The sequence below is a fragment of the Telopea speciosissima genome, chromosome 4, assembly GCF_018873765.1.
Source record: "Telopea speciosissima isolate NSW1024214 ecotype Mountain lineage chromosome 4, Tspe_v1, whole genome shotgun sequence".
In the NCBI taxonomy this organism is placed as follows: domain Eukaryota; kingdom Viridiplantae; phylum Streptophyta; class Magnoliopsida; order Proteales; family Proteaceae; genus Telopea; species Telopea speciosissima.
The window spans coordinates 29,314,951-29,342,875 of record NC_057919.1 but is presented as its reverse complement, the minus strand read 5'-3'; the positions used below and the strand labels follow the sequence as shown (position 1 = coordinate 29,342,875).

Sequence of the window (27,925 nt, the reverse complement as noted above, 5' to 3'; positions counted from 1 at the left end):
CTAATCATCGTCAGCCCCGATAAAGAAATCAGGTTCTTCAGGCTTCTGTAAGGAAATCTCAACACCCTTGAGCTTCTGAGCTCCCCTCCTTGTGCCTGCAGCAAACCTTGAAGCCAATATTGTGACCCCAAGATTTTGTTGTGCTTTGGAGGGAATCGTTGAAGCAGCAGAGTATTCTCCCTCTTGTCCTGTCTCAACAGCTGATTGCTCACCTGATGGATAAGAGAAAGACAAGGCCTCCTGCATGTAGAGATCCTTTGCCAACTTCCTCCTCTTGTATTGACGCCAAGCAGCCTGTATGAAACAGGCTGCCCACGTCCTCCAATGGTGTGAGTAGAAGCGGAAAGTGTGCTGCAGCTTCTTACTATGTAAGCGCCTAAACTGGTTGGCGACAAACTTGAGATCTTCTGCTTGCAAGGCAAAGGCTTCCACTTCAGTAAGCGCTCTTACTGTCCTTGTGGAACAGGGCAAGTTAACAGTCGACTTTGGAAGCAAAGCCCATGCAAGCAGCTCCTCACCACAAAAATCACCTGGTCTTAAAGTAATGGAATTAAAGAAACCTGTTCTTCCCCCATTGGTGGTAGAACTTTCCACTCTTCCCCTGATGATAAAAAGCATCTCAGTTACGGGGTCACCTTCACGTACAATGTAGGTACCTTCAGTGCTTAAGGAGGATACAAGGCGCTCACATATGGCATCAAGTAGCTGGTCATCCATCTGTGAGAAAAAGGGGACCTGCCAATGGAAAAAAAAACAGAATAAATAAGTTAATTAAGAAATTAAATTTTAATTTTGGTTTTACAGATAAGAGAAGCTATCCCCATATATGACATGCACATATGCAGCAAATTCAGTATAACATGGAACCCACCACTCCATGGGTTCCTAACCCCAAAACCAATTGTGGTCTAATGCTCTGATTCCATCCTTTGGTCCAACAGAGAAGTTAAGGTAATTAACCAGGATAAATACGTGAATTAGATTGAGAGATCATTGATATTATTTTTTATCTTCCAATTTTAAGCAAGGTGGTCATAGCCATCAAAGAAAGATATAATCAAGGACGTATGATAGGGTATCCAATTGAATAGGAGCAAGATCTGAGCCCAACTTGGGTGTACCACTTACAAACAATCAAGTATGCAAATGCATTTCAAGGAGACAAAGAACAGCTTCCCTCATGTTGCGCAGGCATCCTTTGTTATAACTTATAAGGAAAGGGAACAATTAGGTAAGCATTGATTGCTGCAAAAAAAAAAGTGAAATGGACCACACTCACATTAAGTCCCCCCCCCCCCCTCCCCCAAATTAAACAAATCAATGTTCCAGATTATATGTTAATCCTAGTCTTTTGGCCTATCAAGAAAAATTATGTTAATCTCATTCTTTTGAACATTTGATTATTTGAGAGCCCACAATGAGTACAGTGCAGGTGGTTACATCCAGACAGTTAGAACTGTTTGGCTGACAAGAACTCTGCTGTATTCCATAAGTAATATGGAAAAATCTCAAGTACAGTTTTCATGTTATCTTGACCATGGTGTTCTCTTAAAATAGGGAAAACATTCGATGGATCCTGGTAAACTTACAGATTTGCAAGACTAGATACTGAACAGGGGACAATGGTAATGCAACACGTCAGGTTTAGCTAACCAAAACCTGGCCCACAGACAGCTAAGAACAAAGACAGAATGGGGACCATGGAGGAGATAATTGTGGAGAAATCCAATGAAAAGAGTAATTAGGGAAAGAAGAGTGAAAAAAAGGCTAACAATACTCGGGGCTTTGAATAAAATCATGATTTGGCCTATTTTGGACCCAACCTGAACCCACCATGAGCTTACCCAATCTGAAAGAATGTAACCACATTACGCATAAAGGGATGATCATACCCGCCGAACAAGGTCCAAACATAGGTGTCGTTGGATGTCTCGACGGAGATCAGTTGGTAAGGCATGGAGGATAGCCTCTTCATCAACTCCTCGTGTTGCAAGCCACTTATATTGAATAAATCTTCGAACGCGTTCCTGCAAATCTTGAGGAAGTTGGCGATGCCTCATCCATTCTTCAGTGTCCCTCCGTTTAAGTCTCCACTCCTCAAGCCTTTGGCTGAGGGATTGCAAGTAGGTCTACACTAGAAACAATAAGTCAAAGCATGTACAATAAGACCATGAAAAACAAAAGGCAATGACAAATCCAAGCAAGGAAATAAGGAAAGGATCCATCATGCGTTGCCAAGATCACCATTCAGTTGGATATAGATGTATCTAAGAAACCGAAGGAGGATACTAGTGTACTTTACCCAGCAGAAATGAGAGCACATCTAGAAAGTGAGTTAAAATAAATAACTGCGGGAGATAGGGCTTCACCATCTCAGTTCACCGTACAGCCAAATAAATAAAGATGTGAATGTTGATAAATTACTAAAAGGCATCAATCATTTAAAACATTATTATCCCATCTTCAAATTTAATTAATTTTTTTATCCAAAGAGTAGTTTAATTGATTAAATAGTACAGATAGCACACAAAATATGTGGTTCATCATAGTACATGAGCAGCAACTATTATACAAATACAGGCAAAATGAATCACTTTCAGTCATTCTGATTCCAGAAAGTAGTGTGGTGATTGTCGACTGCATTAGCAACCATTTGTTGCTCTCCCTCCATAAAGGACCAAATATTGCAAGAAGACCATCTACGACTTGCAAACTCTATGTTAAAGGGACCCTGGACCATGCAATTATCATAGTTTGACCAAATAGTGGTGGACACTGTGACCCATCTGACCCCAAACAGATCCACAAAGGCACCCCTGACCCAATCAATAGGTGGTCAACTGGCACCTCAAACTCTTTGCATAGTATACACCTGCTTGGTAGCTGCAATCCATGTGCATTAACTAGTCAACTGTCAGTACCTTCTCTAGAGGTGCCAACCACAAAGAGAAGGCTACTAAAATTGGGACTGGAGGATAATGGATAATGCGGGGGCAAACCCCTCCACCGACCCTATAACAACTCCCTTTTATAAGTTCAGCCTTCTTTTCCATATCCTCTTCCAAACCCCAGTCCCGTATAATGAAGTCACTGATAAATTTTCCCAACCAATAGCAGAAAGCCCATATTCTGCCACATACTCTTGCCTCCACAAGCTTTCCTCCAACAAGATAGTCTATTCATGTACTTAGATTTTCTCATTCTACCCCTAAGATCCTTCTAGAATGGAGTCTCACTACTGGATTTTAATATAGCCTTGATGCGAACTGGGTCACGGGACCCTAAATTTGGTCTATATGGGCCCACCCAAACAAATAGAATTCAATTATAACAGTGGTGGAAATTCTGTAAATAATCTGACATTTAGGACCTCTGAATGAAAGGGAAACAGTAACAAGGACTAATTAATAATCAAAGTCGAAAGGAAAGGGGTTTTGCTGAAATTTCAGAAAAAAAAAATAGCATATTGAAATTCAAATTAAAGGAGGGTTAATTTGTAATTAGTAAAATAGAGCCTTTAAATGTTATTTCGAGGAAACCCTTCTGCAACATCTCGATGGGAGATCTTATGGTAGGACAGAAGCGATTTAGGTGAGATTCTCTCACACCACTAATCCTCCCCAAATGAAAATTCAGGCCAAGGATACTAACCCAATATCCCACCAAATGCAAACCCTAATGGTGCAAACAACCAGTTAACGAAAGAGATCCAAATCTCTAGCAAACCTAAGAGAAGACGGCGCACCAGGCCCAGTTTCAGTTTGATTCTCACAATATAGAGGGTCGTAAGGACCGAGACTCAAGGGATTTGATCGCCTAAGGAATGAGATTCACACTCCAAGTTTCAGGAAGAAAGGAGGATGAGGGAGGTCAGTCCAACTACAGTGAGCTGTTGGTACCGCTAAGCAAATCAGAGAAGGAAAAGAAGAAAAGATAGGACAGAAAGGAAGACGGAATGAAGGAACAACAGTGGAGAAGCAATACAAAGGACATACCTTATAGGGAAAAAAGTTTAACCATAGTTGTCAAGGCATCACCTAGGCGATCCAGGCTCTTTCCTGAGTCGACGGCGACAGCACGCCTTGTTGACACTTCACGAGTTTACGTTGATTTATGTTTATTGCTTTGTTTTTCGATAAATATGTTCATATTATATCCTATACTTTGTTTATTATATGTTGATTTCTCATATTAGGTTATTAATAACATAATTATATCATATTGTATTGATATGCCTTCTATGTTGTATATAAGCATAATTTAATAAAATTATCATTGCTATATTACATATAGTCATAAACTGTATGCCTAGGGCGCCTAGGTGCCCCTCCAATGCCTTGGGTCGCCTATTCGCCTTGACAATTATGAGTTTAACTCAGAAGGGAAGATTGGATCAATGGGGGAAGAGAAGAAAACTATGCAGACAGCTCTTGGCTCCCAGTTACGGTAACTGCAACATCAACTATATGTGTATTCCAGTATTAATTTTTCACTCTCTATCAATTGAATACATATATAGGCTGAAGTTAACTCAAAGAAAGAAACTGAAACAAACTAGGAAACTGGAAACTAACTCCTACCATATAAAACAGAATAAAATAAAATAAAATACTACAATATCAATTCCTACAATAGTTGTCAAGGTATCGCCTAGGTGTTTAGACTCTTTCTTGGGTCCAAGGCGACGTGCCTTGTCAACACTTCACAAGTTTATGTTGATTTATGTTTATTGTTTTATTTTTTAATGAATATGGTTATATTATATACTATGCTTTGTTTATTATATGTAAGCTTTCTCATATTAGGTCATTACTAGTATGATCATATCATAGCATTGATATGGATCTATGTTGCATATAAGCATAATTATATAAAATTATCATTGCTATATTACATAGTCATATACTGCATGTCTAGGGCGCCAAGGTGACCCCTTGGATTGCCTGGTAGCCGTGATAACTATGATCCTTACCAATCCTATCAGACCAAAAATCCGGTTTGGGTCCGGTTTGCCTTGGTCTGGGTTTTAGTTCTTGTCATGCTGGTCTAGCCATGATAAGGCCACTGCATCAGGCCTTAGAAGCAGTTTACTTCCACTGGTTATTTGCTGATAAACATAGTGAAACCTGCACTCAGATGAAACCATGCATGGACCCAGGAAGCAATTGCCCTATTAATTCTTAGGATTTTTTTTTTTTTTGGAACAGGAGGTATCCGGCCTTTGGCCTACTAAATCCCCCAGGGCTCGTGTATGACCCCGCAACACACACGAACCGGGAGATACTGGGGCCCCCATGTTCACCAGGGAGTTTCCTCTCAGGCGGAGTCGAACCTGACAAAGGGGGGAGGCAATTGCCCTCTAAATTCTTAGGATTTTTGGTTATATATAACATGATATGAGGGGGAGCAGCCTTGGTATTTGGAGAACCTCCAAGGTACTATGCAATACTATTATTAATGTAGGCTCAATCCAAATATTTAGTCCTATTTTGATATCTATTGAGTATGAGCTTTTAATTTTTTTGGGTTTTATTTGTAATGGGCTGAATTATCAGGCCCAAAAGTGGGGGTCCTAAGGGTGTATGAAAATAGGTATTTGATTAGTAGTGTGGTCCACAGCAACTTACAAGTTCAAGTAACAGCAAATTGATGAAGATGATATCGCCAAGTTGTAGTAGCACACGAACAATAAAAACTGGTTGAGACACACCAAAGTAGACGTTGTCCTTAAGGTCTGAAACGCCCCCTATATAAGTGCAACAGGGGTTTCTTGTGCTTTACCTCTAAGATAACTCAACCACTAATCGAATGTCTTTTGCACAGAGATTTCGACTAATATAGTGATATGGAAGAGCAAGGATAGGCTACGAACAGCAGTAAAAAAAGCAACAAAGCAGCCCCAAAAACCTGTTACAAACAATGATAGAGAACACTGTTTATACAACATCAGAGGAGAGGAATTCGTACTGTACTGATTCTGTTTATACAATGGAATACTGTCTGTATTTGTATTTGCAGACAGTAGCAGAGAGGGAGAGAGAGAGAGAGAGAGAGAGAGAACAGGTTCGGAGAGCACACACAGATATGTTTCTGTTGAGTTTTCACCCTTATTTGTAGGTTTACTGGGGTCTGTACGTATGGGTATGTATCCATACGTACAGGTACCTATTGTGCCTTCACATATATGTATAGGTACAAGTGATGTACTTTTGTATACGCATAGGTACCTTTGCCTGCTTGGGTTTGTACTAGAGGTATCTCCATATATGGATGCAAGATGCAACTCTTCAATTGAAGCTGAAGTAAAAAGATATTTTTTAGCTCAACCCACACCCATACCCGAGCCTGGCCCCAGCCTCAGCCTTGACCATGACCTGTCTAGGCGAGCGCGCACGTGATTTAAAAGCACTCGGACCCAACCACTCACCTTATATGAGATACCTCTCTCTTGAACCCCATCCCTGTGGTTCCAATCCTTACTTATAAACTTGAGAAACCTTTCTTCCACTTCCAATGTGAGACTAAAAGAAACAAACTTTGTTGCTTTAGCTCACACTACCAAATGCGAAATTCAAATAAAGGAGGGAAAGTGTTTTGACACTTTCAAACATTATTCTAAAAACAAATAAAATACAACAATCCCCCACAAGTTTTGAAACACCAATAAAACATGAATGAGTTTAGTGAGCGTATTAGACTCAATAGGACACATCGTTGCAGGTGTCTATCGAACTTGAACCTACACTAGGTCTGATGAACTACACTACAGAGTATGGGTGAAGTCAGACTTCTTAAACCTTTCCTCATCGGCGTAGCCGACTTGCTCACTAGCGATATCCTACTAGTCAACCTTAGTAATCATCCCTTTTAAATATAGACATTTTTAACCGACCTTGTCACCTATCCTGGTCTCATGGATGTTTAGAGAGTTCGCCTATAAAACTCTCATCGGTAGGTGGCTCCCACCTCCTACATCCACTTAGGTCAGCCCACAGTATGCACCACAATTTACAACACCCCCCCCCCCCCAAAAGAAAAAATTATGAGAATCAACTTAATTAAGAGTATATTACTCATCCTCCTTTCTTTGGGGTGGTACTACTTTAACTATCTAACCAGAATAGGCAATATATAGTAGCAAAGTCATCCATTGACTTCGTTGTTACCCTTGGAACCTAATTTAGGAATAAGCCTTCTCTTCACATAGGTTGGGGTCCATCACATGACTTTATGCCACAGGCTTTAAGCTCATTCCTTTAGATATATCGTGTATAATCTTTGTAGGCAAAGGTTTTGTGAATATATCCGCCAGATTGCTTTCTGACTTCATAAAGTCGATAGGTATCGTTCCTTCACTTATGTATTGTCATTACAAGATTGTGTCTAGGAAAGATATGTCTTCTTTTCCCATTGTACACCTTACTTTTTGCCTTAGCAATGGCTGCCTGATTATCACAATGTAGCGATATCAAGGGTACCGGCTTTGCCCACAACGATATATCTGCCATCAAGTTTCTAAGCCATTCGGCTTCAATTCCAGATTTTTATAAAGCCACGAACTCCGCTTCCAAGGTGGATCCTATTTCACAGGATTGTTTTATCGACTTCCATGAAATCGTTCCACCCCCTAGTGTAAAAACATAACCACTAGTAGTCAATGATTCTTTTGTATCTGAAATCCAATTGGCATCACAGTATCCTTCTAAGAGTCTAAGACAGATGGGTTTCCACTATAATGTAAACCATAATTGATAGTACCCTTCAAGTATATTAGTAGCCTTTACAAAGCATGTCAATGTTTCTTACTTGGTCTATGAGTAAATCGACTCAACTTTCCAACAGCTAATGCAATGTCAGATCTTATACTGTTCATTAAATATGAGACTGAATCGATAATTTGAGAATATTTCTTTTTACATAAAAGTTCAACCATATTTTTCTCTAAATGACATTCAACATCAAAATGCACTTTAATTGTTGGATAATCAACATATCCATACGTTTTAAGCATGACTTCAACATAGTGAGCTTGAGATAAATGAACTCATTTTCTTTCCTGATGATCTTGATTCCAAGAATCAAATGAGCTTCCTCCATATCTTTTGTATCAAAGTTAGACATCAGGAGTTTTTTGTTTGATTCACTATGTCTAAACTCGTTCCCATAATCAGCATATCATTTAAATAAAGTATGATAAATACACATTTACCATGGTTGAACTTACTATATAAACACCTTTTTGCATCATTTATGAGAAATATATTTGATAAAAATATTGTAACAAGTTTCTCATGCTACTGCTTAGGTGCTTGTTTTAGTCCATACAAAAATCTCACAAGTTTACAAACTTTGTGTTCTTGTCCTTGTACAATGCAACCTTCCAGTTGTTCAATAAATATTTCCTCTTCTAAATCCCCATTTAAGAAAGTTGTTTTTACATTCATTTGATGTATTACTAAATTATATATTGATGCTACAGCCATCATAACTTGTATAGAAGCAATTCCAACCACCGGTACAAAAGTGTCAAATAATCAACATTTTGCTTTTGTCGAAAGCCTTTAACAACAAGTCTTGCTTTGAACTTGTCCAACGACCCATCGAATGTTAGTTTTTCTTTCAAAAAATCCACTTAGTATCTAATATTCTAGAACCTTGTGGTAAGTCAACTAATTCCCAAGTGTGATTAGATATGATAGAATCTAATTCATTTTGGATTGCCTCTTTCCATAAAACGGCATCTGGAGAGGTTACGGCTTCTTTATAGGTTAGAGGATCTTTGTCTATTAAATAGATAAGTTACTCATTTCCTGTAAAAGTAGACTTTCTTTGTCTTTTACCTTTTCCAAGTTGACTTTCTTCAACTGGTAACGGGTCATTATTTATTGACACTCTTTTCCCGAGTTAGAGTTAATACCATCATCCATATTTATAGGTAACTTAGACTTGAAAGGAAATACATTTTCGAAAAATTTGGCAGTTCGGGATTCTATTATAGTGTTTTCTTCAAACACATCCTCTACGGTTTTAACGAAAAATTTATATGCCGAACTATGTTTCGTGTAACCTAAAAATATGCAATCACAAGTCTTTGGAGCTAATTTTCTTTTCTTCAGCTCTAGTATTGCTACTTTAGCCAAACAGTCCCAAACCTTTAAATGTTTTAAACTCGGTTTGTATCCAAACCATAATTCATAAGGCAATAACCCGGCCTTTTTGTGGGGTATTCTATTCAAAATATGACACACAGATAACATAGCTTCTCCCCACATATCAAGCGGTAAACCCGAACTTATTAACATGGAGTTCATCATTTCTTTCAATGATCGGTTTTTTCTTTCTACCACTCCATTAGACTCGGGTTGATAAGGAGCTATTGTTTCATGAATAATACCATTAATTTCACAAAATTTAGCGAGACTAGTGGTACCGTACTCAGTGCCCCTATTGGTTCTAAGACGTTTAATCTTTTTACTCAGTTGATTTTCTACCTCTGGTTTAAAGGACATAAAAGTGTTTTCCACCTCATCTTTAGTCCTAAGAAGATGGATCATGACATATCTAGAAAAGTCGTCAATAAAAGTAATTACATACCTATTTCCACTCCTAGACTAATACGACTTAAAGTTGCATAAGTCATATGTATTAAATCGAGAAGGCCACTTTGCCTTGTCACCGATTTATAAGGTTTTTTAGAGAACTTTGTCTTTACACATATAAGACATTTAACGATATTTGATTTAAGATCAATATTAATCAGCCCTACTTTTGAAATTTTACGAACATAGGATGAAATACAATGTCCTAGTCTATTATGCCATAAATCATATGAGTCAACAAAATAAACCGAACTAGCACTTGGCTTATTTTCCATTTAAGGTAACCTTTCCCAAACAAACACATCACTTTTAATGATAATACACTTATCAGATTCAAAACACAATTTCATCCCATCCTTATTTAGTAGAGGTCCCGAAATCAAATTCTGACGAATATCCAGTACATATAGTACATCCTTCAAAATAAAACTCTCCTAAAGTAAGTTTCAAAGCTACTTGTCCCACGCCAATTATCTGCGAATGTTGAGAATTTCCCATGAAGACTTTTTCATTAGAGATAATGATAGAATAATTCATAAATACACTTTTGTCCCTTGTTATATGCCTAGTAGCTCATGTATTAATCACCCAATCATTGGGTTTCTCAACAGCATTAGCCTCAGTAACTATGGCTACAAAAACATCAACTTCTGTGAGATTTGTCTTTGCCTTGTCAAAAGTCTCTATCTTCTTCTTTCTCTTTTGGCAGTCCCTATTGTAATGTCTCAACTTACCACATGCAAAACAATTGCCCATCTTTTTATTGAAATCTTCCATCTTCAGTTTCTTAGAAGACGTTCGTTTTTCGTTGTCAACCAAATTGGCCTTGTGTTTGGGATTCTTCGTTTGGTCCTGGGCTCGGTTTTGTTCTTTAATCTCTATGCGAACAACCACTTAATCAAATAACCAATCCTTCCTTTTATGCTTCATATTGAGTTTGAAAGCATTCCAAAAAGTTTGTAATTTTTCTATTAATGAACCAGTCACAAATTCGTCAGGTAAAACAATATTCTCCTTCGACAACCTACCAACTAAGACTTGGTATTTGTCAATTTGGAAAGAGATACAATCACCATCCTTCATTTGAAAATTCAAAAAGTTGTCAATCACATATTTTCTACTCCCGGCATCGTCAAGAGTATACTTTTTTGTCAGTGTGTTCCAAATCATATAAGCATACTCATATACATTATAAACATTATATAATACAATCACAGGTGAAAGTAGGTGAGGGCTACTCATATTATGCATTGTAAATCAAATGTGCTTGTGGAAGTAAGTATTCTAGTCATCTTTGGTCATTCGTTGGCTTCAAAGCCAGCAGTAGGTGAGGGCTGTGACATTATCTCTCTCATTCTCTCTCATTCTCTCTCATTAGGAAGGCTAGAGCCCTATGTCACCAAGAGTTTCCTTTCTCTTGGAGGAAGAGATCTACTAAAATTGCCGATATGCTGACTTCGAAGAGGGGGGTGTGAACAGTCAACAGTCAGTCCTTGTATTTGGGGCCTTACTATTATCATGCAGATTTTCAGTGGTGTTAGGCTTTAGCCTATCTTTTACTCTAGATGTTTTTTTTCCGGAAATAAATTCTTCTGTTGTCTATCAAATAACTTAGTAAACCAATGACTGGCCCAGTTTGATAATCTTAACCACCTAGTAGGTTGGATACCTTGGTTGGTTAAGCAGAAACTAAGTTTAATCTCTAGAAAGAAAATCTTAATGGGTATAGGGTAACGAGTATAAATTATCCTATGACAAAAGATTAACAAAGTGTACTTATGGCACCATATGGACCATTAAATATTTCTCTCTAACAGGTTAGGGAAATGATATCACTGAAAAAATGAAAAATATGATAATGGAGCAGAAATGGAGCCCAGATTTTCACCCCTTAGCCACACCAAATCACCAATAGATGGTATAGTTTACACTCCACTCAGAAGAGAATCCTGGCTACACCCCCGAGTTGAAGTTGCTGGGCATGGAGACAAGTAACACAGTTTCACCAAATCAAAGTTGCAGGGACATGGACAGAAAGAATTAGGTATCTCTTCATAGTTTGTGTAACTATGACTCCACATTGTTGACACATGGGTTCTGCAAGTACATCCTGGGTGTACCCATGTATCACTTGGAGGTAACATGCTACATTAAGAATACATCTGCCACAATTCTGCCAAAAAAACAAGTGCCCTTCAAAGTGAACAGCTAGTGACTTACAACCCCCTCGAATCATACGGAGCTAAAATACCTTAATTAAATTATTAAATAACTAAAGAGTCACTTGAAAAATAAATAGAAGCAAGAATATATGGCCTTATCAAATACCTGCATGTTCCCAATCAAATGGGCAAATAACACCAGACCCAAAATGACAATAAGTACGGCAAATGAATTCTCCCCAATATACATGCTTGTTACCAAAGTCTGCCCATATGAACTGAAAAATAAGAAAGAAAATCAGATGTAACACAACTTGGAATCTACACAAGACAGCCAGCAGATTTAGATTACATAGAATTTTTTTTTAAGTAACATAAATACTTTATTCGAAAAGACATGATGAAATCCAGCAATAAAGTACAACAACTATATTTTAGAGATTTTTATGATTTCATCAATCGTCTAAAAATATAATGAAACTGTGACAATATCAGATCTAATAAACCAGATAAACAATCAAAGGAAAAGAAGAAGAAGCAGATGACAGATGAGAGACGATGGAATAGAAGAAGACTCAACCCAACCCAAATAAACATCCAAATTTAACCTACAAATTCAACTTTTTCAGATGAGAGCCAAACTCTAGGAACCAATCACAGATATAGGGAATTATCTTCAAAATATGGGAACAATCCAATGGATAGATTGAGAAAAATATGGAAAAAAGAATTTCGGGAATCTGAGATCCTTATATAGAAAATTCAAATTAAATCAAATTTGACCATCAGAGTTGGATGAAACTTGGGTTGATTCTCAATTTGAGCAATCTAATCCAAACCCCCCCCCCCCCCCAAACAATTAGAATCAAGTGGCTAGGATAAAACTAATTTTGAAAACCAAAATTCTGGGATTGAAAATTTTCAGAAAACAATGATTTTAAAGCAACTTAGGTTACAGCCCTCAGAAGGCGCCAATAACCACGTCAAATTCTAGTCCTGGTCACCCCTTGAAATCCCCCAAAGATGGCCCTAGTCAGATCAAGGGTTCAGCCCGCGGTTACTAATCTTTTAAACTGAAATAGGAACTAAAAACAGGGTACCCTGGTTCTAGAAATCTGGGAATAATGGAGTTAATAATAGCAGGGTTTGTTCTCCAAGACTCCAATAACTGTAGACTGGTCTGAGGACTTAAACTTAATAAATCAGAGTATAAAATTGGCAATCACAATAGTCAATCGATGGTTGGAAGTAACAGTACCTGAATTAGGTAAAACAGAGATAAGAATAAAAAGAAGATAAGCTGGCTTCACACCAACACGGATCAGAATCTCTCTGTCCTCTTGGCTTCACACCAATGCTGAATCCCTCAGGTTGAATCTCTCAAGTTGCAGAGCAAACTCCATACTTTATTTCATCAAAACATGTCAGAGTCTAGGCTCTACAATGGTTTAAATAGAAACAATGAAATAGATTCCTACTCTGAATAGAAAATATAAATCTTAATCTAACTATGTTAACTTAGTTGCTGATTACAACTTAACTAATAAATCTTTTTGGCACTCAAAAAAAAATGATGTTTTACAAGTAACTTTTGCATTGCAACTAGTTAGGAAAACAAAATCTTTTCATTTTATTGCAACCTTTATTTTACTCTCTTGATTTTAAATGAAAAATTATGAAGAAATTTTTTTTTTATTTGTTAATTTTGAATATCATAAGTTTTTTTTTTTTTTAATCAAATGCCTTTGGATATAGGTTTAGACCTTGAGATTACTATATTATAACTAAAGGTTTAAACCAGTTTGGTTTTAGTCAATCGATTTGGTTCCTAATTGATTTCGGCCACTAAAGACCTAGATTTGAACCAACCAACCAACCAATCAGTCCCAATTCTTTAGTACCAAGACCATTAAATACTTGGTTGTTCGGTCATTATTCATTGTTTGGTTCTTGCTAAATGGTTTAATCAGTTTCAATCTAATTCAAGATCAGTTCGAATATATAATTGGTTTCACAAATTAAAAAACAAAAATTGCAAACCACACATTGTATCCAATGAGGATAACCATGACTTGCACTAACCCAGGATCTTGACCAAATACAGGATGAGTGGAGCTGGTCAAATCTTACATGGAGCCTGAGTCTGGATAGCTGATAGTGAGTCTTAAGGGAGTTGGAATCTTGATATCCTTTGCAAGCCCTGATGTAACCCCTTCCGTAGCATGAGAGAAAGCATCTCAGGTCTACTAGAGTTGAGACGTTTGAGTATATCTTAATTGACAGGGTATCAGTCTATCAACAGAAGCTAATGCCTTCACTTGCTGGTGACCTTGTGCCTGGAGGTCTAGAGATATTACAGCAGGAAGTAACCTAGTCCAGGTTCCATAAAACTCATGGCTGGATTTAGATTTTACCCAATTTACTTGTTAATTCCAGGTAAGAACTATGGTGAAAAAATGACCCTACAAGATTTCTACTGTCATATTTTTGCCTATATAAACCATAATTTTTTGGCTACACAGTTCAGTTCAATGTGCCAAACTTTCATTACGGAACTCCAAAGCCTTTGAACTGTGGGCTTATTGACATATGATATCATTAAGAAGACAATGGGTGAACTCTTAGCTCATCCCTTAACCATATAAATATACCTAGATTACAACTTAGAGTAGGCATCTAAATCAGACTCAAACTAGGAAACAGCTTAACTAGAAACTACTAAAGCAGAAAACTACCTAGCAAATAATGTCGCAAGTTACAAAGAGGAAAAACATGACACATATGTACCCCCGTGGTAAATATGGCCATGTACCCCTTGCAACTTAATCGGTAGATTTTAACACTCCCCCTCAAGCTGGAGCATACAAATCTCCTACGCTCAGCTTGACACAATTCTTCCAGCAGCTAGGCCCAAAGAGAGGCTTAGTGAACATATCACAAAGCTAATTAGTAGATTAAACAAAGGGAGCAACAATCAACTTCTTCATGACAGCATTCTGCACGAAATGATAGTCGACTTCAATGTGCTTAATCATCTCATAGAACACAGGGTTACTAGCAATGTAGATAGCAGCTTGGTTATCACAGTACATTGCCATAGGATGAGCAATAGGAAATCCCAACTCTTGAAGAAAACGCAACCACATCAACTTAGTAGTATGAGCCATAGCTCAATACTCTGCCTCAGTGCTAGATCTAGCCACAGTGGTCAGCTTCTTGCCATGCCACATGACTAGATTACCTCCAACAAAAGTACAAAAACCAATAGTAGACCTCCGGTTACCATCTGCACCAGCCCAGTCAGCATCAGAATATCCTACCAGATTAGCATTCTAATGAGGATGATAAACGAGACCCTTTCTTGCAGCCCCCTTTAGATACCTCAAGATCCTACAAGTTGCCTCCCAGTGGATCTTTTTCGGTGACTGCATAAACTGGCTAATGACTCCAATAACAAAGGCTATGTCAGGCCGAGCAAAAGTTAAATAAATCAGCTTCCCCACTAGTCCTCTATACCTGTGTACATCGTCAAAATCTCCATTTGTAATAGAACTAAACTTTTGATGGGGATCCATAGGAGTATCCACTGGTTTAGACTTTAGAGGCAAGCATACCAGTCTGAAATAACAGGTCTAACACATACTTCCGTTGTGATAGACCGATACCTTTTTTATGTCGAAGTATAATGCCAAGAAAATATCTGAGATTACCCAAGTCCTTCATCTGAAAGTGCTGATGTAAATAATCCTTTACTTAAGCAATTCCTAAAGTATCATTCCCAGAGATTATAAGCAATTCCGGATAAGGTCTTTCTGTTTATCCTAGGCGCCTCTTCCTTCTCAAAAAGGGGGGGTGGGTAGCGTACAGTAGAACGGATGGGTTCGAAATGTGAAGGCAAGATTTCATTCAGAATTCCCTTAGTGGATCAAGAAGATAGAAGTTGCTGAATGGGTCGATTAAGGAATAAGGCCGCGCCGCCGTGTTTTTTGGATTGGGGCTGTTCAGAACCCAAGGATTTGTTATACAGAGGTGTTTATCCTTTTTGACTTTTTTTGTGTTTTGAACCATTAAGGAATCCAGTGAGGAAGAAGAGAAACAAAACCCAAAATGGGATCCCCATCTATTTGGAAGAGGAAGACAAAGAGGCCAGAGTCACACTTGGAGGAATGGTCTTTAATTCCCTGCATCGCCTGCAACCCTGCTTGGTACAACACTCTGCTCATTTACCTCAAGCTCATCTCCCACTCAACTCGACTTTATTCATGAACTCAACCTATCCAACCAAACCGATAATTCAGTAACTCTTAGATAGATAGAACTCTTGAAGAAGATCAAAAATGGGTAGACTTACCCATCCAAAAAAATAAAATAAAAGGGTAGGCTAGCTCTCTGAAACTAGAAATTGGAGAAGAAACAAAAAGAATGTCAATGAACCTCTGAGTTTATCTCCCATTCTAGTCTTGCTAAATTTTGATGACAGAATTCATGATTAGCCTGTGCAAGTTGAAGCTTCGGAGACTCAAGAAAGAGAAAATTAACAAATAGTCACCCACTCTGGTACTCGTCTACTCGCCCATCCATGATATCCTCCTCAATGGTACTCCACTATACTCTACAAGAGAGAAAGAGAATTTTCTCTCCTCGATGGTACAAAGGAGGGTGAGCGCATGGGTGTAACAGGGGGGTGGGGGTGGGAGGGACTAGCTGGGAGGGGTGCACACAAGGGTAGGGACAGGGCGGGAGGGGAGAGGGAAGGGGGAAATTACAACCAAAAAAAAAAAAAAACCCACTAAAAAAGAAGATAGTGATAAAATAATCAGGAATAAAAAATGAAAAAAAAAATGTGTTACAACCATCTGTTGCTAACTTGCTACCACCTTGGTTACAAACAGATTTTGCCCTTAGAAAATTAAGTGCTTCTTGTTCACTTGCAAAGATATTAGCATTCTAGAGCATAAAAACAGTGCAGAAAGTTTTATATAAGATTACCTTAAGACTTGTAAGCCCCACCACAAACAATAGAAGTATTTCTCAAGGAATGTTGAGGAGACAACATTATTAGTCAGTGCATTTGCAAACATTCCATAATTGAAAGTGATATTGTTATTGTTGGCATCACAGTTATTAAACACAACTGTACTGTTTGCCCAAATCATGCGATCATTGTTCTGCGAAAATTCACAGTCTAAATAACTAAGACTGCACTTTAAAGGGCCAACTTCATTTCTGCATTCATTTTTCCAGCATGTTGTGTACCGCTCAATTGACAGCAAGTACCACGATGCCCCTAAAACCTACAAAGTAGAAATGGAACCACAAATCAGGATCCTAGTCTTTGAAAAGCGCAACAAAAAAAATTACTTAGTATGAAACAGTATCATTCTAGAACAGTGAAACCCCCACCCCCACCCCCCCAAAAAAAAAAAAAAGGCATAGAGAAATTGTGCGATGTAAGAACAAACAAAAAAACTAAATAAAAAGGAACAGAAAGTACATACATGACTGGCTATCATGTAGAGTAGTAGATTATATGCCGCCCCAGCCCAGGCAGTCTTTGTGATTACTCCATTAGCCCTAATAATTTCTGAACTCAAAGGAAAAATCTGATATAATCTTGGAATATATTGGAGCAGTACAATGAGTGCAAGGGCATTGTTGGTATGATCAGTGTGGGAGCTTCTAATTGCTGGAATTATAAACCAAATGACAACCTGCACACAAAAAAAAAGTTTGCAGTTAAACTTTTGCTCTACCCTTATAGCTGACTAAGTTTGAGGGTCAAATAAATACTAACAGAAAGAAGAGTAGAGGCCTTCAAAATCATACTAAAAAATCGGCATGAGTATATTATTGCAATTAATTAGCCTTTATTTGGACAGTTAAAAAATGAAAAAGAAAGCATATCTAGGTGCTCACCAAGAGAAACTTTTGCATCAGCCCCAAAAAACTGAAAATAAGATTTTTAGGGCTTAAAAACAATGTTCCAATCAGATAGTTGAAAATCCCTCATCATGACATTTTTAGAAAGGCCAGCCCCAATCTTCTGAGCATAAGACAGATAAGACATCTCATGGCAATGTGGGAGCCCAGGCCATCTACAAGCCCAGTAGCCTTAGACACAACATGCATCTGGTTACAAACATTTTGACAAAAGGGATAGACAGGTGCAGCAACAATCATTTTCTTAGATTCCGAGAAAATTTTAACTAGCAAATGAACAACCATTTTTATTTTCAGAGTATGAAAAAGGAATATCCCATCATTTTTTAAGATCAAAGAGCAAATAAACTACTCTACACTGTAAATGGTACAAAAATTTTCTTTTTCTGAGAAGTGGTAAAAAATAATTATTAATTTCCATTTTCTTTAGTAACTAAAGATGACAAATTTATTGCTGTAATGAGAAAACCTAAATTCTTTGGGAGATTATTCCCTCAAAAAAAGAAGAGGGGGGGGGGGGGAACCTCACTCAATCTGTCACTATGTCAACGAAAGCCAAAGTTTATGCACCAAGTGATAGCAAAAGACATAATCTTCCACGAACACCATCCCTTGAACTGAGGTTACCAACTCTATGTCAGACATTTCTACTAAGGACTGTTGGGTTGATGGTTGGACCAACAAAAAGAATCATTGACTGCAGGCCTGAGAATCCTTTCTCATGACCGTGAAATTTACAAATTACAACTGTAAACCCACTATAACTGAAACTTAAGTAGACACTTAAACCATTGCACCACAACCAACAACAAACTCAGCCTTATCCCAACTTAATGGGGTAGACAACATGGATCCAAACAAAACAAGGTAGGGATGGGAAAAGAGGTCTAAAAAAATGAGATGAAAAATGAAAAATGTAAGCTGAAAAATGAAAGATGAGAGGTGAAAGTAAGAGGAAAGAGGCACATCCCAGCAAGTCAAGATAATTTCAACTAAGTGGGGTCTGCTACATGGATCCTTGACCTCCAATAGGCTCTATTCAAGGTCATACTTGGAAAAAGACCTAGACTATGCATGTCTTTCCTCACAACTTCTCCTATGGTCATTTTAGGCCTGCCCCTAGTTCTTTTAGCTCCTTCAATCGGGATTATATCACTCCTCCTTACTAGAACGTCCCTAGGCCTCCATTAGATATGACCATACCACCTCAAATGACTCTCTTGGAGTTTGTCATTGATCGGGAAAATTCCCAAGTCAGCTCTAATACATTCATTCCTTGCTTTATCCTTACTAGTTTTTCCACACATCCAACTTAACATCCTCATCTTTGCTACACAAAGCTTCTCAATATGACACTTCTTAACTGCCCAACATTCCGCCCCATACATCATAGTTGGTCGTGCAACAGTCCTATGGAACTTTCCTTTAAGCTTTAAAGGAATACGTCGGTCACACAGCACTCCGAACGCACCTCTCCACTTCATCCATCCCACTTTAATTCTTTGTGAAACATCATCCTCAATGTCACCTTCTTTATTTATGATTGACCCAAGATATCTAAAATAGTCACTTTGCAGTATCTCTCTTTCCTCAATTCGCACCATGTTGGTATCCATCATAGTATGAATAAAATTTCAGAATGTTGGAATTTTTCCTGGTTTTAAAAGAATGGTCTGGGACATTCATACCAGCAGCTAGGCTGTATTCAATATGTAAATCGGATAACAAAAATAACTTGAGGACAGCCAAGACACCTCAAAACTTCAAAAGCAGAGCATCATACAGTTCTTGTAAAATGACAGTCAAACTAAGACGGTTGACCAGTTTTCCACCAGCCACACCTAGAGAAGAGACTGGTGGGAACATCTTCTGGCCTATCAGATCTTGTTCAACCATAACATTATCTCAGAGGAAATACAACGGCTCAGCCAATGTCACTGGGAGGGGGAATAAAAGGAAGAAAAAAAAACTGAGAATAAAGCAACCTCCAAAAGAGCCCATTTTTAGTCGAAAATATTCAAGACTCTTGTAATATGGGTTCAGGGGTAGAAAAGTCATAAGGGAATTCCTGTCCTTGTACTCATTCCAGAATGTTCTTCTCTTTATTATAAATAAAGATGGCTGTAGTCACTCAGACTCAAGCCAGTATTCACGGAATTCTACATGGTATCAGAGCCAAAAATATTCCGGGGATATGGAATTGAGTTTTTTTTCTTTTTTCTTTTTTCTCTCTCTCTTCTCCATCGTGATTCTGCCCTAAGGCCAGCCACCACCGCAAGCAGCAGGCCCTCTTCCACCTTCCGCCAGCCCATCCACCACCTACCGCCACCTCCACCAGCCCCTCCACCACCCTCTGCGACCTCCGCCAGGCCTCGACAGCCCCTCCCCCACCACCGACAGGCTCCACCAGCCTCTCCACCACCTTCCGTCACTTCCTCCAGCCCGCAGGCCTCTCGCTCTCTCTTTTTCCTCTCGCAAGAGGCTTTTTCCCTCCTTGCCAAGATCACCAAGGGTTTTTTACCTTTCCCTCCTTATGTTCTAAATTTTTGGGGGGATTTATTTCTGTATTTTTTTACCAGTCATCATGCTTGACAACTCTGAGATCTCTTCTGCCTCATCTGGTTCTGATGGTTCGTCGCAACGTGACTTCATTCTGTTTCCGGTGAATCCCATCAAGTTGAATGGCAGTAATTATTTGTTATGGTCTCGCTCCTACTTATTTGCGATTGGTTCCTGTGGTCTCTCTGGCTACATCACAAGCACTCAGGTCAGGCCTGATAAGACTGGTTCTGCACAGGATCGGTAGATGAACTTCAATTTCTTGGTTATGTCATATCTGGTTAATTCCATGGACCAAGTTATTGTCGGGCGCTATCTCCTTGATTCGGCTGCAAAGATTTGGAAAACCGCCAAGGACACCTATTCTCAAGTTGGGAATGCTGCCTAATGTTATGAGCTTCGTCAGAAAATCCACTCTACCAAGCAGTTGGAGTTGTCTCTGTCTCAGTATTACAATACCATGTGTACTATGTGGCAGCAGTTGGACTTTCTGGGCACATTCACTGCCACCTGCAATGTTGATTCCACGGCCTTCCGTAAGTGGGAGGATGGCTTAAGTGTGTTTGATTTTTTGGCCGGCCTCAATACTGACTTTGATTAGATCCGTGCCAATATTTTGAACCGAGACCTACTTCCATCTCTAGAGCAAGCCTATGTGATTCACTCGGCTGAGGACAGTAGGCATACAGCCATGGTTCATCCTATTACTTAGGAATGATCGGCTCTTATCTTTGGTTCACAGGCTTCCCGAGAAAATTCTTCCCGGTCTACTAGTATTGATCGGACATTTGGTCGCCCAGCCATTAAATGGGATCACTATGGGAAGGAGTGGCATACCAAAGACCGATGTTGGAAGCTTCATGGTCGGTCTGCAGAGACTCGCGGGCGTGGGAAGGGTGGTTCCAATCGGCCAAGTAACACCCGTGCTCATCAGGAAACTTCTAACGAACAGCCTGATCAATCTCTTTCCCAAGTTGTGGCTGAATTGCAAAATCTTCGGGATATGGTGAATCAATTGGACCCATCTTCTTCGGCATCAGTATCTCCTTCCATGGCTGCCTCGGCTTTGTCTCTGCCTACCAATCCAAATTCCTCTTCTTCCACAGGTATTTCATTTGGTGGGAACTGCATCTCGGTCATGCCCGATTCTTGGGTAATTGACTCAAGGGCAACCGACCATATGACAGGTTCTTCCTCTGTTTTTTCCAAATATTTTCCTCTTTCTGGTCATTACAAGATTCGTGTTGCTGATGGGTCTCTTTCTCCTATCTCAGGGAAGGGATCTGTCCATTGAACTTCCTCTCTTAACCTTTCCTTTGTCTTACATGTTCCGAAGTTTACTACTAATTTGCTTTCCATTGGTAGCCTAACTAAGGATTTAAACTGCAAAGTAACATTTTTTCCAACCTATTGTTTGTTTCAAGACTTGGCAACGGACAGTACGATTGCATGTGGTAAAGTGGTTAGTGGTCTGTACATGCTTGACAATTCCCGGGCAGCTTTGACATCTCAACCAGCATCTTCTGATTTTGATTCTACGCTATTTGAGTTGAATAATTGGCATCGCCATTTGGACCATCCTCCTATAGGAGTTTTATTTTATTTATTTCCAAGTCTAGTGAAACGGTGTAATAAACATAATTTTTCTTATGATGCTTGCACTTTGGCAAAGCAAACTAGAAGCATTTTTCCTATTTCTGATAATCGAAGCAATGTGCCTTTTGGTTTGATACATTCAGATGTGTGGGGCCCTGCCTGATGTATGTCTACTTCTAGATTTAGATGGTTTGTCACTTTCATTAACTGTTTTAGCAGGACAAATTGGGTGTATTTAATGCATAGTAAAAGTGACATCTTCACTTGTTTCAATCTATTCTATAAAATGGTCCAAACCCAGTTCAATGCCAAGGTGAAGATTCTCTGCCCAGATAATGGAAAAGAGTATATGGATGGTGCCTTTCGCTCCTATTTGGATTGCCATGGAATCATACACCAAACTTCTTTGTGTTGACACTCCTGCTCAGAATGGAATGGCTAAACGCAAGAACAGACATCTCTTGGAGGTTGCTCGTTCTCTTATGTTTACTATGGCTGTTCCTCCATGCTTCTGGGGTGATGCTATCCTTACAGCCACCTATCTTATTGATCAGCTTCCCTCTCAAGTCTTAGGTGGCCGCTGTCCCTTGGACATATTGTTTGGGACATCCACTTTTGTTGTGCCTCCAAAGGTCTTTGGCTATGTCGTGTTTGCCAGGAATCACCATGTACACGGCAAGTTTGATCCCAAAGGACTATGGTGCGTTTTTTTGGGTTACTCAGCTACCCAGAAAGGGTATAAATGCTATTATCCTCCTACACGAAAGGTGTTTGTCACTATGGATGTCATCTTCCGGGAGTCTGAGGCTTACTTTAAACAGCCGGTACCTCTGCAGGGGGAGATTCTAAGTAGTGAAGAGGTCTCGCTGATTGCTCCCATGGACATTGAGATACCTACTATAAAGGATGTCTCGGTTGAACTAAAAGATGGAGTTACAAGTCAAGAACAAGAAGTGGGACAAATTGAGCAACAGGTGGAGGGGGAGAATAATGCGAAGACTAATGTGCAAACTTACACTCAGGGAATTGATTTTCCTTTGGATGGCCCTCAGTACAAAGAGACCACCACCACCGACCCTACACAATCGGCATCTATTCCTGCTCCAAGTCTTGCTCCTAGTCATGTATCTGGTAAGCCACCTTCTGATCCAAGTCTTGATTTACCCATTGATATTCAGAAACCAAAAAGGAGTTGTACACAGCATCCTATTTCCAACTTTGTGTCATATAACTCTCTAACTCCTGCTTTCCATGCTTTCGTATCTTCTTTATCCTTTGCTTCCATCCCTAACAATTGGCAGGAAGTAATAGCCGAACAGAAATGGAAGAATGCAATGAATGAAGAAATGCTTGCCCTTGAGAAGAATCAAACCTGGGATTTGGTAAGTCCTCCACTTGGAAAGAAACCGATTGGTTGTAAATGGGTCTTTATACAAGACTGATGGCTCAGTGGAAAGATACAAAGCAAGACTTGTAGCCAAAGGGTTTACCCAAACCCAAGGAATTGACTATCAAGAGACCTTTGCTCCTGTAGCAAAGATGAATACTGTATGGGTTATCATCTCTTGTGCTGTGAATCGATGATGGGAACGCCAACAACTTGATGTGAAGAATGCATTCCTACATGGAGATTTGGAAGAAGATGTTTACATGGAGATACCTCCTGGTTTTACCTCTTCAGAGACTTAGGGAAAGGTGTGCAAGTTGAAGAAGGCTCTTTATGGTCTGAAGCAGTCACCAAGGGTTGTTTGGCCAATTCCATAAGGCTATGGTTGCTTATGGGTATAAGCAAAATAGATTGTTTGTTAAAAAGATGGGACAGCAAGTGACCATTTTGATTGTCTATGTTGATGACATAGTGATCACGGGTAGTGATGCACAAGAAATCCAGAAGCTGAAGACATATTTGGGCACCGAATTTGAAGTCAAAGATTTGGGGAGATTAAGATATTTTCTAGGGATTGAGGTTGCCTATTCAGCTAATGGCATATCTCTTTCCCAAAGAAAATATACCCTGGATCTATTGAGTGAAACAGGGATGCTTGGGTGTAAACCAGCAGACACCCCTCTTGAGCCCAGCACACATTTTAAGAGTAAGAAAGGTAACCCAGTGGACAACTGGACAAGGGTAGCTATTAGAGGCTAGTTGGCCGATTGATATACCTCTCACATACTCGACCAAACATCACATTTGTTGTGAGTGTTATCAGTCAATACATGCATGATCCTCACTCTTCTCATTTGGAAGCAGCATACAGAATACTCTGTTACCTTAAGTCCTCTCCTGGAAAGGGAGTCTTGTATTCTCCACATAACCATCTCCAGATAGAGGCATGCACTGATGCAGATTGGGCTGGCAGTCCTAATGATAGGAAGTCCACATCCGGATATTGCAAATTTGTTGGAGGGAACCTAACTACTTGGAAAAGCAAAAAAATACTGTTATAGCTCGATCTAGTGCTGAAGCTGAATTTTGAGCTATGGCACAGGGTATTTGTGAACTTCTCTGGCTCAAGGGGTTTCTTCAAGACTTGGGGATGAATGTTGACCTTCCAATGCGGCTCTGCTGTGACAGCAAGTCAGCAATCAGCATTGCTCACAACCCAGTTCAACATGATCGTACCAAACATGTTGAGATTAACCGACACTTTATCAAAGAGAAGTTGGAACAGGGAATAGTTTGTAATCCGTTTATCCAGTCTAGTGAACAGCTGGCTGATATCCTTACCAAAGGGATCAGCAATAAGTTATTTTTTCCTATTGTTAGCAAGTTGGGCATGTTTGATATGTATGCACCAACTTGAGGGGGAGTGTTGTAATATGGGTTCAGGGGTAAAATAGTCATAAGGGTATTTCTGTCCTTGTACTCATTCCAGAATGTTCTTCTCTTTATTATAAATAAAGATAGTTGTAGTCACTCAGACTCAAGCCAGTATTCACGGAATTTTACAAAGACCAAGAAAACAAGAATAGTATTTTTCTTTTCTCCCCCACCCCCACCTCTTTCTTGGATAGGAAAAACAAATAACTTTCATAAAACTAGATAAATATACAGATGAAGACAGAATTTCACAAAATCAGAGAAAAATAGCATGAAATTAAATCAGGGGCTGTTTGGATATCGACAGAGTTGTACTTTTACTGGAATACTTGTAAGATTGTGATGTTCTGAGAATATTCCTAGATTCTAACATGCAACATAGTGCAAGAAAGATGTGCTTGGCATGGCACAAGTTGGAACATGCTTGATTAGACAAAAGAATTTTACCAAAATAAAGTTAGAGAGATATTTTAATAATAAAAGAATAAGAAAATGTTTAAAGATAAAAAATAAATAAATTTAACAGCCCTACGTAAATAAATTTATTTTCATGGTCCACTAGTTTGAGTCAAGTGGATCATCCCATGAATTGTTTACGTGTAAATTTCACAGCCTATTTCAACCATATAGCCTACCATCTATTGAATTTTCCCTTAAATATTTTTAGTCAAAAATTCAGCGTAGGGCTGATGAGACAATTTTGACCAAAACAACAAAGCTTAGAATAAAAGAAAGAAGGAATATGTTGTTTCAAAGAAGAAACGAATACTTATACTAATAAACTTTATTTATAGGTGTACACATTAAGATGACCAATGTTGTTTGCTTATCATAATATAAAATTCAAATTAGTATGAAGTTCACATCAACATGGTTTTTGAACTTTTTTTTTAATGATCACATTTTAATGCTTGATATTCTTAAGAGTCAAATGTCTTTACAGTTAAATGACTCTTTTATCCATCAAAATGTCCTTTTACACCCAAGTGCATAGTTAGATTTTTAAAACTTGTGTGCATTATACAAAGCACAACTCATGTGCCGTGCCGCAGAATCTCTTTTTTTCCTTCCAATGATTGAGCTGTTCCACCAAACTTGTGTGCATTATACAAAGCACAACTCATGTGTCGTGCCGCAGAACCTCTTTGCTCTTTTCCAAATTGAGCTGTTCCACCACACCTTGTGAGGCATGAAACAAATTGGTCCATTGCCCAAAAATTCTCCTAAATCTTAGCACAGCAAGAACAACATAGTCATGTTCTCAGCACAATGCAACAGCTCATCAGACAAAAATGAAAGTAGTCTACATAAGCTGATTCGAATTGCAATCCAAATATGTCCTTGCAACTCCTATGATTTTTTTTTCCCTTTTTTGGGCTGATCAATAATCCTTGAATTTCTTCCAACTATTTTCATCTTACCCATACTTTAGTTTCATCAGCTACTAAAACCACAATGCCAAACACTGGTCCAATTATAGTTCTCTGAGAACAGCTATTAACCGTGCTCTGTACTATGTCCATTTTATATGTATATATGTATATAGTTGTATATCAGGTTTATATTTTGACACTTGTTACAATTCTATTATTCTTTATAGACTGCTTTTGCACCATTAATATTCTGGAGAACAAACACCTTACTGCCACTTCGAATCTTCATTTGGCACACAAACTACTACTACCGCCCCCACAAGATCATCATAGTTATCTCAGTTCATGTTTAGCTTTTCTCTAACTAGCTGATTCTGAGGAAAGTATATGGATTAACACCAACAGATAACTATTGTTTGGGAATATAACTTTGATATTTAAGCTTAAAAAAAAATTTATCAGCTTGGACCACTTCGTGGCTCTTTTCTATCATCTTCCCTGAAAAAAGCAATTTTCCCACATTCTTTATAATTTCAATAAGCAATAGTTAGCATTAGCTTCTAATTGCTTAATCACAGAATAGAAGATCTGGGGCTTAACAGACCAACCTTAAAAATGCAACCTTTGCACATACTTGGTTCCAGCCCCAACTTCGAAATTCAGTCAAGGCAGAAATGAATAAAAATTCCCATGAACTCTCTGAGGCAAAATCATAACATACAAGTTCATGATGAGCTAAGACTTAGCTATTACAACATCAATGACATCCAGTAACAATTTGTGTTCTCACTGGACAAAAATAACCAACAGTGGAACTTTGTCAAAAAAAAGCAAAACAAACCTGTGGAAGAGGTAGTGTGGCCGCCAGATCGATGACGAAATCTGTTCTTAAATATCTCCTTGCAATCTTCTTAGAATCCATTACAAGCTCACCCCTCCCAAACACCCGGGAGGTAGGTGCTACATATGCAGTCCGGAACTTTATGAGGACGTGCAACAGATAAAATAGATCGGCAACTGTTCGGAAACATGTCACAACGATCCCTAGATTCAAATCCATCTCCAAGCATGTTGAGTTCACATCCCCCTGGACTCCCCCTAAAGCAGGCAGATAGAAAAACAATGGGTCTAAAATCAGAGCTACCAAGGACGAGAACAGGAAAAACTTGTTCCATCGCAAGACAAGTATACTGCCTGGGTCAAGTATCTTTATCTTCCATGGCTCATGGTCTTCTGGAAAGACCTTAGACCTCCCAAGTTTGAAACTCCCAGTAATTTTACTTCTGACACCTCCTCCACCTCCACCTCTGTCAAGACCATGGCCATGGGCATCAGAATTTGGGCCATCAGATTTCAGCAGAGGAGCTGAAACCTTGTATAGGGGCGAGGGAGTTTGAGGGCAAAGGGAATCAGTTCTCTCCCACAGCACATCAGAGTGTTGTTTTTCGTCAGGACAAAACCTATTAAAAACCAACCCATTAATTACACCAATTACGACGAAACCCCAAAAACAACAGTAATAAGAAAAGAATCACAGGAAAAAGAAAAACCACAATTCTAATTACCTCACTATCTTCTCCTTGAGCTCCATACCTTCTCACTCACAACGACCAGATAGGGAAAAAAAATCAAAACAGTAGTCTTGTTAACACAAAGCCAAGGAGATTAAGCACACTCTCCACAACTCAGCAAGCATATCTGAATCTAACAGCAAATCATATATTTTCTTCAGCATAAACTGAGAGAAGCTTGAAAAGAGGAAAACACTTTTTGGCCCAGAATTTCCAGTCTTTCTACCGCGGATTTCTTCAGTAATACCAACTGGGATTCTCAGAAAAACAACCCAAAACACTTTTTGGATTACAGAAAAAGATT

At 38.8% G+C, this 27,925-nt stretch overlaps 1 protein-coding gene across 1 annotated transcript; it reads right to left on the bottom strand.

Annotated features, from left to right (window-relative positions):
* On the bottom strand, positions 1 to 27,925 carry LOC122658479 (probable cyclic nucleotide-gated ion channel 14). The gene is made up of 7 exons (XM_043853455.1): positions 27,616 to 27,925; positions 26,892 to 27,510; positions 17,260 to 17,472; positions 16,751 to 17,055; positions 11,928 to 12,039; positions 1,893 to 2,129; positions 1 to 735 (listed from the first exon to the last, which is right to left on the bottom strand). Exons 1-7 carry the CDS (start codon positions 27,639 to 27,641, stop codon positions 1 to 3), a joined length of 2,247 nt encoding a protein of 748 aa, XP_043709390.1. The 5' UTR covers positions 27,642 to 27,925.

What these genes read in the sequence shown, in the direction of transcription:
- LOC122658479 (XM_043853455.1), bottom strand. Translation starts at nt 27,641, where the DNA reads ATGGAGCTCAAGGAGAAGATAGTGAG. An exon ending in CCACACTACCTCTTCCACAG is followed by an intron (nt 17,473 to 26,891) that starts GTTTGTTTTGCT and finishes TTTTGTGTGCAG; the next exon opens with GTTGTCATTTGGTTTATAAT. An exon ending in TCTACATGATAGCCAGTCAT is followed by an intron (nt 17,056 to 17,259) that starts GTATGTACTTTC and finishes TCTACTTTGTAG; the next exon opens with GTTTTAGGGGCATCGTGGTA.